Genomic DNA, 17130 nt, shown 5'->3' with positions numbered 1-17130 from the left:
CTTTAAGCTCCTAAATTTATAGTCCAGTAAAATCAGTAAGACTATTTGCTTGACTGAAATCCCTGGTGTTTGCAGAACTGGAGTTTCAGTCTTGCCACTGGATCCAAACAGGGTTCAGAGGCTTCAGGAGGGTCCCCGTGGCTTCTGTGGTCCCCCAGACCAGGCGCTGGCACAGAGGCAGCCGAAGGAGCATGTGTTTGTGTGCTGGATGCTGGGCCGGAAAACTAAGGACGACAGATCAAAGATTTGAACACGAGGTCAGATAGATTTTGAAAACTTAATCAGCTTAAATTTGCTTCAGAACTCAGCTTCGTAATATTCTGTCCCCCTAAGAAAATATTTTTCTTAGACACCTGTCCTCAAATTCTGGAGCCAAGAATGCGCCAGCGCTTAGCAGTTCATCTGAGGACAGCGTTTTGGGAATGGTCTGTCAATAACGTGACACTAGGCAAGGAAAATACAAATCAGAATTTTGTCCTGAAATTAAATTAAAATTATTTTTGAATTATTGTTAATATAGATTTTTTTGCTGAAATTAAATTACTTGAGAAAAAAGCCTCAAGAGCTAATTTTCCCCAAAATTATAGAAACATTTGCTTAGTGGATTCCACTATGACAAAGCAGCCTTGTTTTCAGTTTGTTTTATTCTTTATCATTGAATTGTGAAAAAAACGCTAAAAGAAGGAAAGAGCTGTATGTCCAAGAGCTCCCACTTGGTTCAGCTGCGTGTCGGGGTCAATTTTTGGTTTAATGGCCACCTTTACAAAGGAAGGGACGTGCAGTGGGACAAAAGGCAGTTGCAGACACCAAGCTGAGACACAAAGTGGTGTCCTCCACGTCGTGTTGTACCCTTGCAGCCCGTGCCTGGCACTGTCCTCCTTTCCTTTTCCCTTCCTTCAGAAACGAAGTGACCCTGATAAACTCGTCTGTGCGTCGTCTCCCACCCCCTGCCCCACACGCGCACTCGCTCTCTTTTTATTTTTTATTTTAATCCGCAGAAGTCTTTCTGTTTTTTTTAATAATTGGCAGCAGAGGTACAATTTCTCCCCTCTTTTAAGTGATGAATAGTTGGCCCGAGATCAAAGGCGAGCCCTGGCGGTTTTTTGGCTGCCGCCGAAGGGCGTTGGAGCTGGCGCGGGGCCCGGCGGCTCCGCCATAGGCATGCGGACGAGGTGCCAAGCGGAGGGGTCGGTGGCAAAGTGTCCCTACACGTTCTTCGTCGGAGCTAATCTGGTCGCCTTTCGTGCGTGTTGCAGGCGAGCGGCCGGCTGAAGCAGACGGAGAAGGAGCACGCGCAGAAGCTGGCGAGATCCTCGCAGGTAGGGAGCGAGGAGGCAGGACCTCGCGGGAATCCGTATCCTGTGGAAACTTGTGGAAAAGCGTTAATTACTTCTGCTCTCGGTCTTGACCATCAGGAGGAGCCATAACCGGTTCCCAAATCAAACATCCAGTGTGTTTCTTGCAGGTTTTAACCTTTCAAAAAACACAGAGCGTTAAACTGACTAGAAAAAACAGGTAGGGTTTTTTTTGAGTTCCAAATTTCATCTTTTTAATCTCCTTATGTCCCTGCCTCTGTGGTAGGGGTTGGAAATGGGTGATCTTTAAAGGTGTCTTCCAACTCAAATCATTCTATGGTTACTTTTTCCTCTCCTGAGGCCCCAAGAGGACCGAGTCCTCCCTCCGTTGGTGGGAAGGAGAGCGAGGTGCCCCCATCAACCAGCACATCTCATAAAAGCAGGAACACTTCCACAACCAGGACTTGCCTTTCCTGTCCCAAGGTGGTGTTTGCCTGCAGGGCCAATGGCAGGACGGCAGGCCCGCCCGTGCCATCTTCATGTTTATCGTTGCTCCTACCCCGTTCAGCGTTTCTGCCCAAAATAACACTTTGACGAATGTCAGTGTCCCAAAAACTGGTTTTGACTTGAGTTGTTGTTCTTCAGAGTAGTCTTTTGAACATGGAAGACGAAAATGCGGGTTGAATTTACATATATGCTTAAAAGTGATAAGACAGGATGAGTTTGAAATATTTCAGCTTTCAGTTTGATTGGCAGGTGGTACTGAAGTGTGAAAAGTGATGGAGATGCAAGCAGAAGTTAAGCTTTTAATAATAAGAAAATTGCCATGAGGACTTACGTGGAGGTGTCATTCTTCTCATTCCTCCCAACCACAGCAGAACGCCTGCCTTTTGCTTGCGAAGTGTTTTCAGCAATAGTAATAATAGTCTAATAATACTCTTTTAAAACCAATAAAACCATTACAAAGAATGGTTTAGAAAGCTCTAAACTAGGCAGAGGTGATCAATGAGAGAACAAGAAACTGCAAACTTTACTGGTTTACAAACACTTCAAAATATTTTAGAAGTCCTGATTTCAGCTTTTCAGCTACTCTTGAGTGTCACTCTCTGTAAAGCTTGTCCAAAATTATGCCTTTAGCTGTTTCAGTGAAATTTATTGGACTATCACATTTTTTTCACACCTCATTTTTTGAGACAGCATTTATCAGACTCATTAAATATATTTTTACATTATATTTCTAAAACCTAATGTACATTTTCTGCACATTCACTTGCGTACAAAGAGGTTGTGGTGTCTCCATCTTTGGGGATACTCAAAACCCGACTGGACATGGGCCTGAGCAACTAGCTGTGTGTGACTGTGCTTTGAGCTGGTCCCTTCCACCCTCACCAGTTCCATAACTGATAAATCTGAGAATGCTCTCCTGGATGAGTATTTCTGAATTTTTAAACACGGAGTGAGGGAAATTGCTGTAATTGTTACTGTGAGAACACCTGGGTGGTGTAGTGCAAGGTAATAACTATTGAAATGTCACCATAAATTTTGTCAGATTGAAATTTATCAGCCTGTAGAATAGTCTGAAATGGAAAAATTTTGAGACTTTTTTTTTTAAGCTAGGCATTGCTGAGGCTAGTACACTGTTCTCTTTACTGGGGAGACATGGACCCGATGACCAGAACTGGCATTCCTCTGCGCTTTCGGTGGCAGACACAACACGTACACCCTACGTCAGGGCTGTTTGGCACAATAAAGGAGTTCCACCTTGATGTCTGAATTTCTTTACTTTTGTGGGTTTGAGTCAAATCCCTAAAGTTACTTGAACATAGTTTTTTTTGTAGCTCAGTATTAATAATAGGTCAATTGCAACTTTTCTTGTGGTCATGTTGCTGACAACATCTGTCTAATCTTACTCTCTGTGGCCTCTTGGAACATTCACTTTTAACACCCACACACAGAAGATATTTCAAGAAATTTCCTCTGAAGTTTATACAAAGTAAACATTTTTTTTTTCTCTGAAAAGTACTACACGAAGCAGATCTTTCTCCATCAACTCATGCTGAAATTTCCTTGCATGCATTTCAGAACTCCCGTGCTAATCCAGGTTCTTAACTCAGTAAAAGCTTTAAATTTCACTTTTGTGTTTTATTAAAGGGTTTGTTATTTTGTTTTCTTTTTTTGAAGTGACAAAATGGAACATACTCAAAGTGGTACAGGTTTGCATGCCTTCCAGTTGTCGTCTTGATAATTTATATGATCCATCACTTTCTCCTGCTTTCTCACTGCATGTGTTACACACCTAGCAAACCCGAATTTGCCAAATTGTGTGTCATCTAAATGATAATCTAAATTGCAAACGTGGTGATACTGCTTAATTCTGCCTAAAGAGTTACACCTAGCTGGATAATCTCTAAACTTCGGCCTATTGAAGAGCAAATAGCCTTCCTTTTGATCCGTATATTGTCTTTTTTAATATGTATTTGTTTTTAGCAAAGAAATGCAGAAATACCCATGTAGGATTTATTCACAATCTTTGTTCCTCTCTGGGGTTTTCAGTTAGTAAAACAGATAAATAAATTTAAAGTAGTGTTTTAATCCATCATTTTCCCCTTCCCCACTGATTCCAGTACCTTCATTTGTAAATGCTAGTCCTATCCTATTAGTAGCTCTAAAAAACCCCATTTTTTTCCTAAATAACTGTGGCCTTTGTGTAGTTAAATGTTTCTCTACCAATGAGGAGGCCTTGCAAATCTGAGCACTCTGGTAGTCTCTCCCTGAACTGCCTGTGTGCTGAAGTGTTTTTAGAATTAAATTATATTATGCTGCTACAGCAGCTTAACCTTAAGCTTGTGTGTGTGTGTATATATATATCACTTAAATAAAAAATCAGTGACTCTCCCATATGTTTAAGTGCTTTGCTGGCTGATGACTTACATGTCAGCATAAAATTCTGTAAATATGCCTGAAGGATCAGGTTTAGTTATGACTTTCCACAGTGATAAAAAAGGTGAAACAAGTAAATTTCAACAAATCAGGAGTGAATCATGTGAAAGGTCTAGTTCAAGGATCCTGGACGTGGAATCAGGTCCCCACTGTATCACTAAGCCAGAATAAGCTCCTTTCAGCGGCTCAGAAATTTCACTATCAAGTTTAAATTTCAGTCCAGCATGTAAATTCAGGTGTTCTTCTCTGCAGTATTGAGCTATAGAGTATGCTTTTCAAAAAGGAGCACCACCATCACTATGTAAATTGGCATTTACTGGTTTCAGTGCAGTGGAAGACTGGAAGGATGCTCTGTTTTGAAGATCACAGATACGCTTTGTTCTCATGAGTAAATATTTTGCAATGTCATAGTGGAGAACCCTTCCAAATATTTTGTATTCAGCAATTTTTGTCGTTCGCAGCCTGACTATATTCCTTTTTCTCTGCGTGGAATTTCGTGCTTGCTGGTGTGTAGTACATTAATTTAAAATACTGAGCTTGCACAGCACAGTTTGCCAATGCCATGCTTGTACTGAGCATAAAAACATGCAAAATACATGCCTTTGACTGAAAAGAGATTTAGCGTGCTGTTTTCTTTCTAGATGATAGCTGAACTTAAGACAACCATTTCCTCTCTGACAGAGGAGAGCAGCCGGCAGCAGCTTGCGGCAGAGCAGGCAGAGCAGCAGCTCCAGGAAGTTGTACAAAAGTTTGAAGATAAGAAGCAGCAGCTGATTGCAGATAATGACAGAGCAATCAAGGTAATCTGGGGATTTTAGTCACTGATGCTACTGGCTGTTGGAGTGTAATTAAAAGTTCTGCAGTGGGCAGATGAATGCAGGTATGGTTCCTGTTCACACAGCGCTCACTAATTCCATTCACCGGACCTTGACTTTGATGTATCTGATGACTCAGGCTCTCCTTCCTCTAGCTGGTCATACGCCTGCATAAAACGTTGGGTTTTGGCAAGTCTAATCCATCCACTTCAGTCAAATACTCGAAACTTTCCTGTTCTCTTTCTTTTAATATTGACTCAGATATTTGAACGTTTTTCAGCACCTTGATACAGTGCTTTCAGTACTTGAGGAAAAAAAAAAAAAGGTGAAAAATAGGAGAGCTGAGTTGTAGCACCTGAGAGGCCAGCAGTACAACATGGGCTTCAGCTTGGTTTTCACATGACATTCTCAACTTTCACGTTTAAGGCTGCAATGAAGGAAATTATGTTCTTAGGTTCCATTGAAAACTAGATGCAAAATCTGTGCTAAATACGAATGGAGTAAAGTATTTGTTAGTTGTAACTTTTTTTTCATTAGATTTCTACGTATTTTGCATCAGAGTTGCATTTGTTCTTTTACAAAGAAAGTTTAGGTTCTGAATATTTGGGCTCGGTTCCTTGCTGCTTTGACACCCTGAATCAAAGCAACTGCTGGGAATCCCACCTGCAGAAGCAAGTAGAATTATTTTTCAAACATCTTTCCTTTCAGAGTAGTAAAGAGCAATGGAAGATTTTTGAAAGTATGTAATCTGCTAGGATTGATGACCAAAACACTTCATTACAAGCTATATAGAAGAAGGAAATTCCTTTTTTCTTAGTAAAGATGTTTACTAATACCAAACGAAGAATTCTCTTGTTAACTCTAGAAACTCATGAAAGAATGAACTCCTACAACTTTTTGTGCTGAAAAGAAACCATGATAGTTTTGACATGTTGGAACTGTCTGATGTTCAATTAAGGTACAGTTAATGTTGTCCTCTACATTTGAATGATTTGCATAAGGAAATTAGGTTGACATTGCTATCTTATCTGCAGAGTGATCTTTTTGTTTAATGATTTATTTTCTCCCCTCAAGGAAAATGTCTGTCTGTATTTGTGTGTGTTGAGGAACAGAATTTTCTTTGCAATCATTCTTTAGTCTCTTCTGTCAGCTGTATAAGCACATAGACGTTGGCCATCACCTGTTATCCGAATTGAATCACTAGAGGTAGCTTTTATTATCGCTAGGATCTGCAAATACTTAATTCACATTATTTTGGGGTACAGGTAGATTTTTGCCCATTAAGAAAATGTGCTATTTGTAGTTCTCCACTTTTCTAGTGGCCATCTGGATATGCAGAAACCCTGTGACAGTGGAGTAGTTTCCATGTAGTCAGAAATATGCTGTAATTCAACAGTTATCACGCGTTATCTGAGTTTGGCTATTATAAACTTAATTTTGACATGATTACCTCAAAATGTAATGAAATACATAAAAACCAAAAGGGAATTCTGCACACACAGGGTTTCTGAGCAGTGTCCCAGAGAGATTTTAGTGCTGGTGCTGCAAGTGTGTTTTGTAAGATTTGGTCAACTTGGGCAAGAAATTGCAGGAGCTGTTATGCTTGGAGTTCTTGAACTTTGTTTAGTATCTTTTATAGTATACTTTTTAAAAAAAAAAAAAATCTTCCTTTGAAACCACTGATTTAATGGAAATTTACTGAAAGCCAGATGTCCAAACAGAAAATTCTTAGGAAGGTAAACTGCTGTGTATGCTTCTGGAAGCAGAAAGAGGTGTTTTTAATATTCAGTCACTTAGTATTTTTAAGAACCACACACACTTCTAGACGAGCATATGCAGAAATACTTTGCTTTTTATTAGCCTGGGGCAAAAGAAATTGGTTTTGATGAAAGTGGAATCTTAGATGTCTTGGAGATGGGCAACAATGCCTAACCTAGGGCAAGGTGAAGACCTTGAGGGGTGGTTAAAGAAACATTCTAAAAACAAAGCAATTCTTAATATAGCATAAGCCTTTGAGAAGACTTGATATAAGCTGTTAAAAAGACTGTTGTTGAAAAACGGGCATTTGCTAAAAATAACGTTGATTTAAACTAACATTGAGGAACAGATTGCAATTTCCTTTATATGGTATTGGGTGACTTCCTATAAGACCTTCCAATTATTATTTCCTTCCAAAGGGAGAAGTACATTTTTACAGAAACCCATTGGCTCTCAGAGAAGTTTTGGATTTAGTCAGTAACGTGATATCCAGATGTGGATGCCATAATACATTATTTTGATGTTAATTCAAATTCCTGCCTCTCTTTGCTAGTTAAAGATTTCGGAGTTGTTACTATTTTGCAATTGTATCTGTCTCCTTAGTCTTGATTATTCCTTTTTTAAAATACTATCTTAAATATTAGTGGAAAAGGATAAATGAAACTTCTCAAAACATTTTGCTTCTTTTGACAACCTAAAAACCCAATCGAGAGACTGTTTTTGGCTTCAGAAGGCCTCAGTTTGGGTCCGTTTGAGAGACATGCCGAAAGTACTTGGCGTTTTGTGTTACACCATGATTTTTCTGGCCCAAGGGCAAGTCAGAGTTTGTGCCATCAGAGTCATAAAATCAGGATAAAGTTTTGGCTCATCTTATTCCTTTCTTGTGGTTTATAAGGCAACCAGTTTGGATGCCATGGTGTTGCTATGCTAATAGCAACGAGCTAAGAAGCAGTGGCTGGTCAAAGGTGTTGAACAGCTGTGAGACTCCTGTCGCTGCCTTTTCTCTGCCGTTGACTTTGAGCCTGTTGGGATTATGACAGTGTTGGCACAGAGAGCGATCCCAAAAGCACAGCTTGCCCCTCATGCCACGCAGATTTCTTTCCTTTGTACTTACCAGGACTGGCGTTCTTTGGGGCAGAGCACAAGGACACTGCCGTTGGCCTGGCACAGGGCAGATCCAGCAAAGCTCACCTGGTCTCTGTGCGGTGCCTCTCCTGTGACGTGCTTACACTTCAAAGACCAGGAACCATTGGTTCAGACCATAGGATTAGTTGTGAGCACAATTATATTAATGCCCTGCAGATGCTTGGAAAAGCTGCTTAAATTGCCACGTCTGTTAACTCATTTGTGATGCTTTAGACTGGGATTTCAGAAGGCACCCTCCAGTAAAGGGACTGGGTGCCCAACACCTGAGAATGTCTATGTAGGAGCCAAGCTGGTCATTGAAGTGTGGTCTAAAGTTATTAAGGGTAAATTTAAAGTAGGTTTATTGCACCCTGATAGCAATCTAGCCACAACAACCCGAAGGTCCATACAGTCAAATGGTCAGAGCATTCACCTAACTTTTCTACTGCTGTTGGCAGTGGTCACTGACTGGACTCATCACTAACATAAAGCTGATTGCAAAGTAAGGATACCTTGAGGTTATTTATGAAATCCCAGCCTTAGGTGTGTTTTTTATGAAATCCTTTTGGATCCTGGGATTGAAAGTGCAAAACAGTTCCTGGGATTGGAACTGCAAAATATGTTCAGAACGTTTTAATGTCGAAGTTGATGGCCAAGTGGAGACTCCACATCAAAAAGTAAATTCTGGAAAGAAACAGATGATGGAGCGCACACAGTGACAAACCCACAACAAAAAAGGGAGAAAATGATGCTTTTTTGCCAAAGGAACCACATTCATTGTTTGGCTTTTATTACAGATTCTAAGATCCTGTTATATCCTCTGAATTAACACCAAAATTTCATTAGCAAAACATGGTTTGAAGATGACATATTTCAACACTTTGTGTGTCAGCCAGCTTATGATCAGATTAATTCTGTTAATAAATAAGGCTTAAAAGATTTCTAGGAAGGAATGTCATATAATAATGTTCCCCTTCATGTGAAAAATCTTGAAACAGTTGTTTTTCTTTGTTATGTTTAAAAATGGTGAGAGAGAAAAAAAATCAAAAGTGTATTTTGTAGCCATAGCAGAACAAAGGAGAAAACTTTTGGGTTTAAGTTGTCTGGGCCTACACGGGCATTCAGTATTCCCAACATCATCATAGATTGTGTTAGATGCTGCCATATCCTGGAGCAAAAAGATAAATTTCCTTTATGTGAGTGTTGGGCTGAGGGTTTTGTCAATACAGTGACATTTCTCAATGCAACTATGACAAAATACTTACTCTGCTGTAGTAATGCTTGAGTCGGTCCTTGCGTGGGGTGCTCTGTTTCCTTTCATTCCGGAATACTGTTTCCAGGAGGTTGAGTTTACATTGATATCCCTCTGTTTTGGCATGTCGTGCCAGCAAATCGCCCCGTAAGGAGAGCGCGTGGTCTCTTGGGCTCGCTGCTCGGAGCGCCCGTCACCCCCCCAGCCCACGTCTCCGCTCCGTGACGTGCCCAGCCACAGGTCCTCCTTGCTTGGTGTGCATGGCCAAGGTTGGATGAGGCCAGGTTGCATGAGGCCCTGAGCAACCTGATCTAGTTGGAGATATCCCTGTTCCTTGCAGGGGGGTTGGACTAGATGACCTTTGAGGGTCCCTTCCAGCCCTAACGATTCTATGATCTCCCCTCCCTCTCATGTTTGGTTCCCTCCAAAAGTCAAACAAATTATTTTAAACCTTAGGATGTTCTAAAGCATTCAGAACATTTCTTTGAGGGCACCTGGTATCTTTGTTTCCAGAAAGTAGTTGTCAAAATAGGCTGATGGTATTTACATGCGTCCCTAAAATGCAGTGTATCAGAAAAACTGTGGGTTTAAATTTTTTTGCGAACAAGTTAATTTCGTATTTAGTTATATTTCCTTATCAACCATGTTTATTAGCAAATTTCACCTGTAATTACAAATAACATTTTGTTGTAAAAGAAAAAGCGTATCAGAGCTATGGGAACATTAACTGAGTGACTGTAGTCCTGCAGAAGTATTTAGTCTATTGTCCTCAAAATACCTTTTGGAATCCCACCATCGTACTCTGCAATAGCCAATGTTGGGTTTAGTAAGAAACAAAGAATTCTGATTTTTTGATTTAGAAGTCCTGAGCAATGCTAACTCGCAGTGTTCTAGATGTCCTTATAAGTGCTTACTAGGGGGAGGAGAGACATCAGAGAGCATGCAACCTAAATCGACCTGATCTAGAGTACAGAGAAGAAGCATTTTTGGTCCTATCTGACAAATGAGACACTGGAGGGTAGAGCCTTGACTTTGTCCAGGGTTTGTGGCAAAGATGGAGATTAACTCCGGACTCCTGAGCTCTGGATCCGTGCGTCAGTCGGTGCATCAGCCCTTCTGCAAGAACAGTTTCAGGATCCAACCAGTAACAAAACTGTAGAGCGATTTTGGAAATGAGATCGCCCCGTGTTAAAGCCACATCTAACAAGTACACTTGCAGTCTCGCCAGACCCTTTTGAGAAAGCTGGGCCAGTTTTGTTCTTTTTTGTTAAGGCTGCTGACAAGTTTCCAAGCCATGGCAAATAAAGGGGGAATAATTTACATGTTCAGCATTTTCTTTGTGTTTACAGCAGAAAGACTGCAATGCCTGGTTGTTCAGAAGACTATGACCATGTGTAACTGATCACACTGAGGACATTAATTAGGAAAAAAGAACCTGAAAGCTAAATGTAAACTAAATATGAAAATCTAAAACTTAAGGTAAAGCAAAGGTGTTTATTATTTCAAGGACTTTTTGTTAAGTGAGCCTTGACTTGCTCTCTTCTCCAGCATGCATTGATGCAGTAGGGTTAGCTGTTTAATCTAGACTACTGTTGCATAGCTGTGTAATAAACTTTTGCCAATAGGACCCACATTATTTATAAGCTTGTTTTTTATATTTTATTGTCTTTTTTGTTTTAACTTGGCTGAAGGTGGTTGTTTTTTAGCTTAGAGAGCCTGTAAAAAGGAGGTCAGCATTTCACTGTTGAAGCTGACACTGACTCACGTCTTACAAGACATCTGGTCGGAACATGCATTACTGTTTGTGATGGTTCGATGGCCACAGACATGCCAAATTCTATCAGTCATTGAAGATCTTCGGAGATCTGTGTGTCACAAAGTTCTCCAGAGGGATCTCAAATCCATCTAATTGCTTTTGTGGCTAAGCATTACTATGATAAACTATTTGGCATGGTGAAATAGCTTTAAGGGACGCTCTTGATGTTAAATACATGGAGTCATTTTTCATGGATCTCTATTTCTTTGTCGCTGACTTCAGTCTATAACACTACTAATAACTTTGCAGGGTCTTTTATTAGCAGGGAATTACAAGACACCAACATTTGTACCTTTAGCATTGTAAAGCAGTCATTAAAATTTACCAGGCAAATAACATTATCTTGCTCATAATTTCCTATATTCTCTTTGATCAGCAAAGGAAGTTGTGTCTTCCAAAAGGACAGGTAAATGAAATCTGCAGGGCTTTTGTGGTTTTGCTTTCTCTTTTACATGGGGTCCAAACTGAGGCACCTGTTTTTCACCGTCTTTGTTTATATGAATACTATTTTCACCCAAATTCAGTCTATTAGAGAAATGAGAGTTTAGCCCCGAGCTTATCGACTGTTGCTCGTGCTCTGTCTCTTGCTTCCATCGCATGGTTGCCTTTGAAAGGCTGTATTGACACATTTGTTAAAAATGGTAATAAAACCAGGCTTGTTTTCATGTTAAGGTTAAACAGTTGTTAATCACAACTGAAATTCCGATTTCAAAAACTCCTCTCTCCTTTTCATAACCATATCTCTCTTTCTGTTGCCACAAAAATTATTTCATTGTCTGAAGCATAGTACCTTCTCTTCAAAATTACAGGGTTTCAGATGTTTGGCCAATCAGGCAATCCGAGCGGCTGAGCATCTGTAAGTACTTTATAATATCTTTGACATGCTTTGTGAGACAAAGAATTGAGTCATCTTTTTTTCCTGCAGCAAGCTTTGCACTCTGGCAATTTTCTTAACTTTTCATGTCTCAACACATTGAAGAACTTACTATGGCCAACAGCAAAATCATACTTAAAAGTTTCATGAAAGACTAGAACTAGTGCTTGCCTGGTCCTCTGAACTGCAGTCCAGTTTTATCTGGCAGGTTTAAAAGTTTGTATTTTACTTTTTCCTACATTATCATTGTTGTCCTCAGTGTTTTGCTTTCCCTTCACTTTGCTGCGTGAAGTCCTTTTTATTCTTTTTTTAGCCCTAGAAGGGATGCTGCCTTACAGTCTCCAAATTATGGAATTAAAGATTTCATAAATGCGTAACAAAATATAAAGTCTTATATAACTAAGCTATCAGTTTCTTTTAATGAGGTGGAGTACACTAATTTTACAGTGGAAAAATGGCAAAAAGGAATTCAAAACAAGCCATAAAATTCACAGCTTTTAACTGACAAGACAGGAGTAATAACACCAAGTGGAGTCCTAGGTGATTAGAAAGGTACAGAGAAAACACTCTTGTTAGTAAGTGTTTAGTAGTACTGACATAAGCCTACGCAGCTAATAAAGAGGGGCAGACAGTGTTTGTAACTGTGCTAAAAGAAAATGAAAATTTGCTTTTTTAAGGCTGCTGTGACGGTTACAGATTATTGTTGCATTTCAAAGATGTTTTATTCGAGAGAGAACACAGGGACTTTTACGTGGAGGAGAAAGTGGTGCCCAGAAAGTTGGGGAGATACTCAGAAGTTACAAGGCAGACTGCCTGGGAGGAAGAGCCTGTGCTCAAAAGTCTGGGACTTTACTGGAGAAAAAAAAAAAAAAAAAAGATAAAGATAAAAACAAGTGTCTAATGTCCTCCAAACACAGGGCATCTGTAAAACAGTCTGTGCATAGGACTGTGTAGACTTTCCAAGGGCTGTTCTTTGTTCCAGTTCCAGTGAGTTCCTGGAACGCAGCCTCCTTCCCTGCTCCTGGAACAGCCTTGACTGCAGGGCTTCTCCAGCCGGGTAGGTGGAAACACAATATGTGTGAACCGCATATCCAACCAACAGAAGGTTGCTGGAGAAAATGGCATCTTCAAAGCAAACCTTCCGTAGTCCGCAAACGTTTATTACTCTGTAGTAAAGATTTTAAAGCCTGGCACGGTAGCACAAGTTGCAGGGTTTGGCAAATAGAGATTTGGGGATGTGGACCTGGTCTACTTATCAGCATCTACTTCCCTTTATCGTTCTTATGGTGTGGCTCAACCCAGGAGTGAGCTGAAATAGCACCAGGTTGCACAGACAGATTCCAGCGTGCCTACACAGTTTCCAGTATTTGTGTAAACAGTTTTTTGCAAAAAAAATGTATGTTCTAATATAGGTTGCTTTTGTTTTTTTGCTAATCATGGCTGCTCCAGGGGTATCAGCAGGAGAGAGTCACTGAGGATTTCAGCTTTATACATTAAAACGCTCTTGCCAAAATGAGTGTTGACTTTAGAAATCTTCAGATTCCATTTAGAATTTTCTGCTGGCTCTCCAGCTTTACATGTAACTGAAACTCAAGCAGATCAAATATCAGAGTGTTTTTAAAAAAAATGACTGGCGAGCACTTTTGAATGGCAGATCACAGTGAAATAGAAATATCTTTGCTAAACTTACCATTTTCGTAATAATTGGACTTTTCTTAAACATAACAAGAGAAAACTGGTGAATCTGATACCTGGACAGGGTAACTATTTACCAATATTTAAAGGCAGAATAGCAGCAGAATGAATTGGTCAGTAACACTCTTACAGTTCCTGGAGCCTTCCTTGCCTTGATTTTCTATAACTAGAGTGTTTTTTTCCATATGAAATGAAAATACCTATTGTTTCCTTAGCATTAAAAGATTAGTTACAAAGAGCTACTAAAGGAAAGCAGCCAAAGCTGCCATATTTCTGCCACTTTCTTGCATCAGTGGAGTTGAGAATAAAGGAACTTTCCAAGCTACAGTACTGTACTTGAAAAGGAAAAAAGTACGCGGCGACTTTTATCTGTGTATTCAGTAGATCAGATGGCAAAGTCACCCAGACAGCCTTGCAGGGGAGCAGCTTCTGCTTTCCTCAGTAAGCCCTGAGTGGTGTGAGGCAGCACCAAGTACGACATCAAAAGATACAAAGATGCATCGAGCGTAAAGTTTGGGGTTTTCAAAACATCTGTCTAATTAGCACAACTTGTGTGTTTGTGAGCTCTTGCTCTGACTTTCTCACAGTCTCGTGCTCGGCAGAAGTGGCTTTTTCATCTCACAAATTTGTCTAAGAGGTTAAACCTACAAATGCTGTCACCAAACCTGACCCTTCGGATCCTTGGTAGCAACCTATCCTGTTTCCTTCTAGCATCAATCGCCCCATTGTGCCCAGCTAGAAAATGTGAGATATAGCTCTTAGCCAATTTTTGTCTGGAAGAACGAGATCATTTTAATTGCATGTTATTATCAGCCAGTTCTTGTGGTTTGACATGGATTCAAAGTGAAGCAGTTCATCTGCTTAAAGAATGCGTAGGCACTAATATAATAACCTCAGTAAGTTTTCGGATGCCTCCGTCCTAAGGGAAATTGGTTTGACTTGCCTTTCAGTGGAAATTTTGTGTACTATTGGCAGCCAAAGCAGCACTAGGGTCCAGAAACAGAAAAAATTCTATTCCTGTGTATCGCACTTTGTTCCTTTTCCCATTAAAATTTGTATTGTAAACATTTTCAGTGCACCTTGTTGCCTTGCAGTTCAAGGAAACTGTATGTGCTCATATGGTACATGTGTACATAAGAAGATGAAAAACTTGGGTAGTTTTACTGAAAATATACAGTATTCTTTGAGCCTTTTGCACGTGAATTTTGCACTTAATTTGCATACTCCATCTTGCCTTGGAGTTTGGGGTGCCTTCCCTGGGAATGGATTATTGTTGCTGACTCATGCACCATCTACACTGTGTTGATTCTCTCCATTGATGAACAGGACTTGATATAGTAAAGATTTTATTTGTTGACTCTTGAAAACTTGGATGGAGAAGAGTGGGGACTTGAAGCTGAAGCTTATAGGGAAGACTGGGAACCTCAAGCCTGAAGCTTTTTCTTAAGCTCTTCTGTGCAGGCATCAATAGTTTTGTATCTTTGGCCTCTTCAGAAAGCCTGAGGTCCTCCAGCAAGGAGACTGTTTTGTGGAGTAAAAGGAGTTCACCTGTTTTCTTCTTCAGGGGTCCATCTATGAAATTTCTTCTCAGGAAACTGAAATAAGTGTTGCCCACAGGATAAAATTTAAGACTCTAAATGAGCTTCTTGGCATCATCCCCTTCAAAACTGCCGGATAACAGGACTGGCAGAGTGGTAAAGCAGACATTAGTCAAGCACAACAAAAACCTTACTCCTCTGACATAACCACTTTTTAACTTCTACTGTTACTAAAACTGTCTCTGCTTATTTTTAGTTCAAGCTTTCACAGCACTGAAGTCAATAACTTCAATTAAGTCAATGTGTTAATAATTATGAAACCGAATCCTTCAGCACTGGTGCATGTTTATGTATGAATCTCATCCCTTATACAACACAAACAGTTATCTGCAGTAGCGGGGAACATACCTGTTGGAACTGCCTTCACCAGCTTGGCCAACCAACCAGCAGACCCAAAATTTTTATTTCTAATGTTGAATATGTCTCCTGCCTTTGGCACCTCAAGAGAAATATATCCTCAGTGAAAACCTCAGATTGCCAGTTATGAAGAATTCATTAAGATCTGCTGAAGTTCAAAGCAAAAAGGCCAGTTCCTCACAGGTCAGGGCAGCTCTTCTAATGGTTCCTGCTTTGCCTCCAGCAGCAGCTCATCTCCAGAACCTGTTTATTTTTCTGCCAGGACTGTTGGCAGGTGAATAGAACCACATCAGATCACCTCATGAGTATTTTTATGCTGGAAACCTGTGCCCTGAATATGCCGTTTTCCTGGCCCAGCATGGCATGAGGTCATGGGTTTCAAACCTGTCTGTGTTGGCCTTAGAAAACAAAACATGCAATGCACTGTTCAGTTCCCTTTTTGAGATCTGCTGTAAAGTCACAGCTCAGTTTTGCACTGGGGTTTGCTCTCCTGCAAAGGATTAACGCGTGCTGTGTTGGGAGGAAGGAGAGCATCGCTCAATCGTGTCCTGAAAACAAATCAGTTAATTTGTGAAACAAAAATGTGTGAATGCAAGTTCTTCCAGAACCAGATCTGGAGAAAACGAAGCAGTCCCTTTTCCTGGGAAATAATTAGTTAGGACATGTCAGCACCAAAGCATTTTCTACATGACCGCTGAGGGGCTGCCACGGGTGCCCGAATGCAGTACCATGGTCCAGCTTGGCCTTTCTATTCCTGTTGCCAGTGTGACTCCCTTCTCACCCAGTGTCCACCCTTCCAGTGCCAGGATCTAACTTGGAGGAGACAAAGGAAGAGGATGTGCTTATTCAGAGAGAGATGATGCCCATGGGTGAGTGTCCGATCCGTTGCACGCACCCCAGGAGCCCCAGGCACTCTCCGTGCTGCTGCTCTCTTCCAAGTTTGTTATGTAAGAGAGGGTGAAAGTACAAACAAGAGAAAACTAAACATAAAAAGTGGGTTTGTTTGCTTACTGAGAAGTTTGGGAGTGTCAGAATGAAACTGTATAAATAAAAACTCAGGCTACCAAACGTTAGGTACCTGCAGGAACACCTGCACAATTGGACCAAGCCAGAACTTTGCAGGCAGCCTGAAGGAGAAATCTGGGATGTGTATTGTCTCTCTCTGCCTTCAGGAAAAAAGCATTGCTTTTCTTGATATGGCTTTTGTTCCCAATGTTAATATCACTCATATCCTTTACATTTTGCACTTGTAATTCAGCAAGGTAAACCAGCAATTGCTGAAGACTGTGTACCAGTTTCCATCGTATCTGTGGATTTTGATTCTCTGCGTACCTGGGAACACCTTTGACCACAGCTGTGCTCTCAGCTCCAACTCATACCTGATGTGTTCTTTTCTTCCTCCTACCAGAATAACACATCACTTCTACTTGCTTTTCGGATTTACACAAATGTAAGGAGGACACAAGAAAATGTGAAGTGGCTGATGGACAAAGAATGCAGTGGGGTCTTTGTTGCCACTGTTAACGTTTATACTTGCCTTAAGTATTTGCATGCTGCTTTTTCCTTTCTGCTGTCCCCTACCAGGTCTCCTCTTCATCCTGAACC

The 17130-nt window shown here is 40.6% G+C and overlaps 1 protein-coding gene across 1 annotated transcript in view; it reads left to right on the top strand.

The window, feature by feature from the left end:
* Positions 1-17130, top strand: part of CEP112 (centrosomal protein 112) — a 167190-nt gene that overhangs the window by 122370 nt on the left and 27690 nt on the right. Inside the window, exons 22-23 of the mRNA XM_086624318.1 lie at positions 1257-1319; positions 4877-5035. Of these exons, the coding sequence (XP_086480444.1) occupies positions 1257-1319; positions 4877-5035 (222 nt within the window). The remainder of the gene's footprint in view (positions 1-1256; positions 1320-4876; positions 5036-17130) is intronic.

Source organism: Tauraco erythrolophus, chromosome 20 (genome assembly GCF_009769465.1).
Source record: "Tauraco erythrolophus isolate bTauEry1 chromosome 20, bTauEry1.pri, whole genome shotgun sequence".
Classification (NCBI taxonomy): domain Eukaryota; kingdom Metazoa; phylum Chordata; class Aves; order Musophagiformes; family Musophagidae; genus Tauraco; species Tauraco erythrolophus.
Note: the sequence above shows the minus strand (reverse complement) of the source record. Positions and strands in the feature narration are given on the sequence as shown.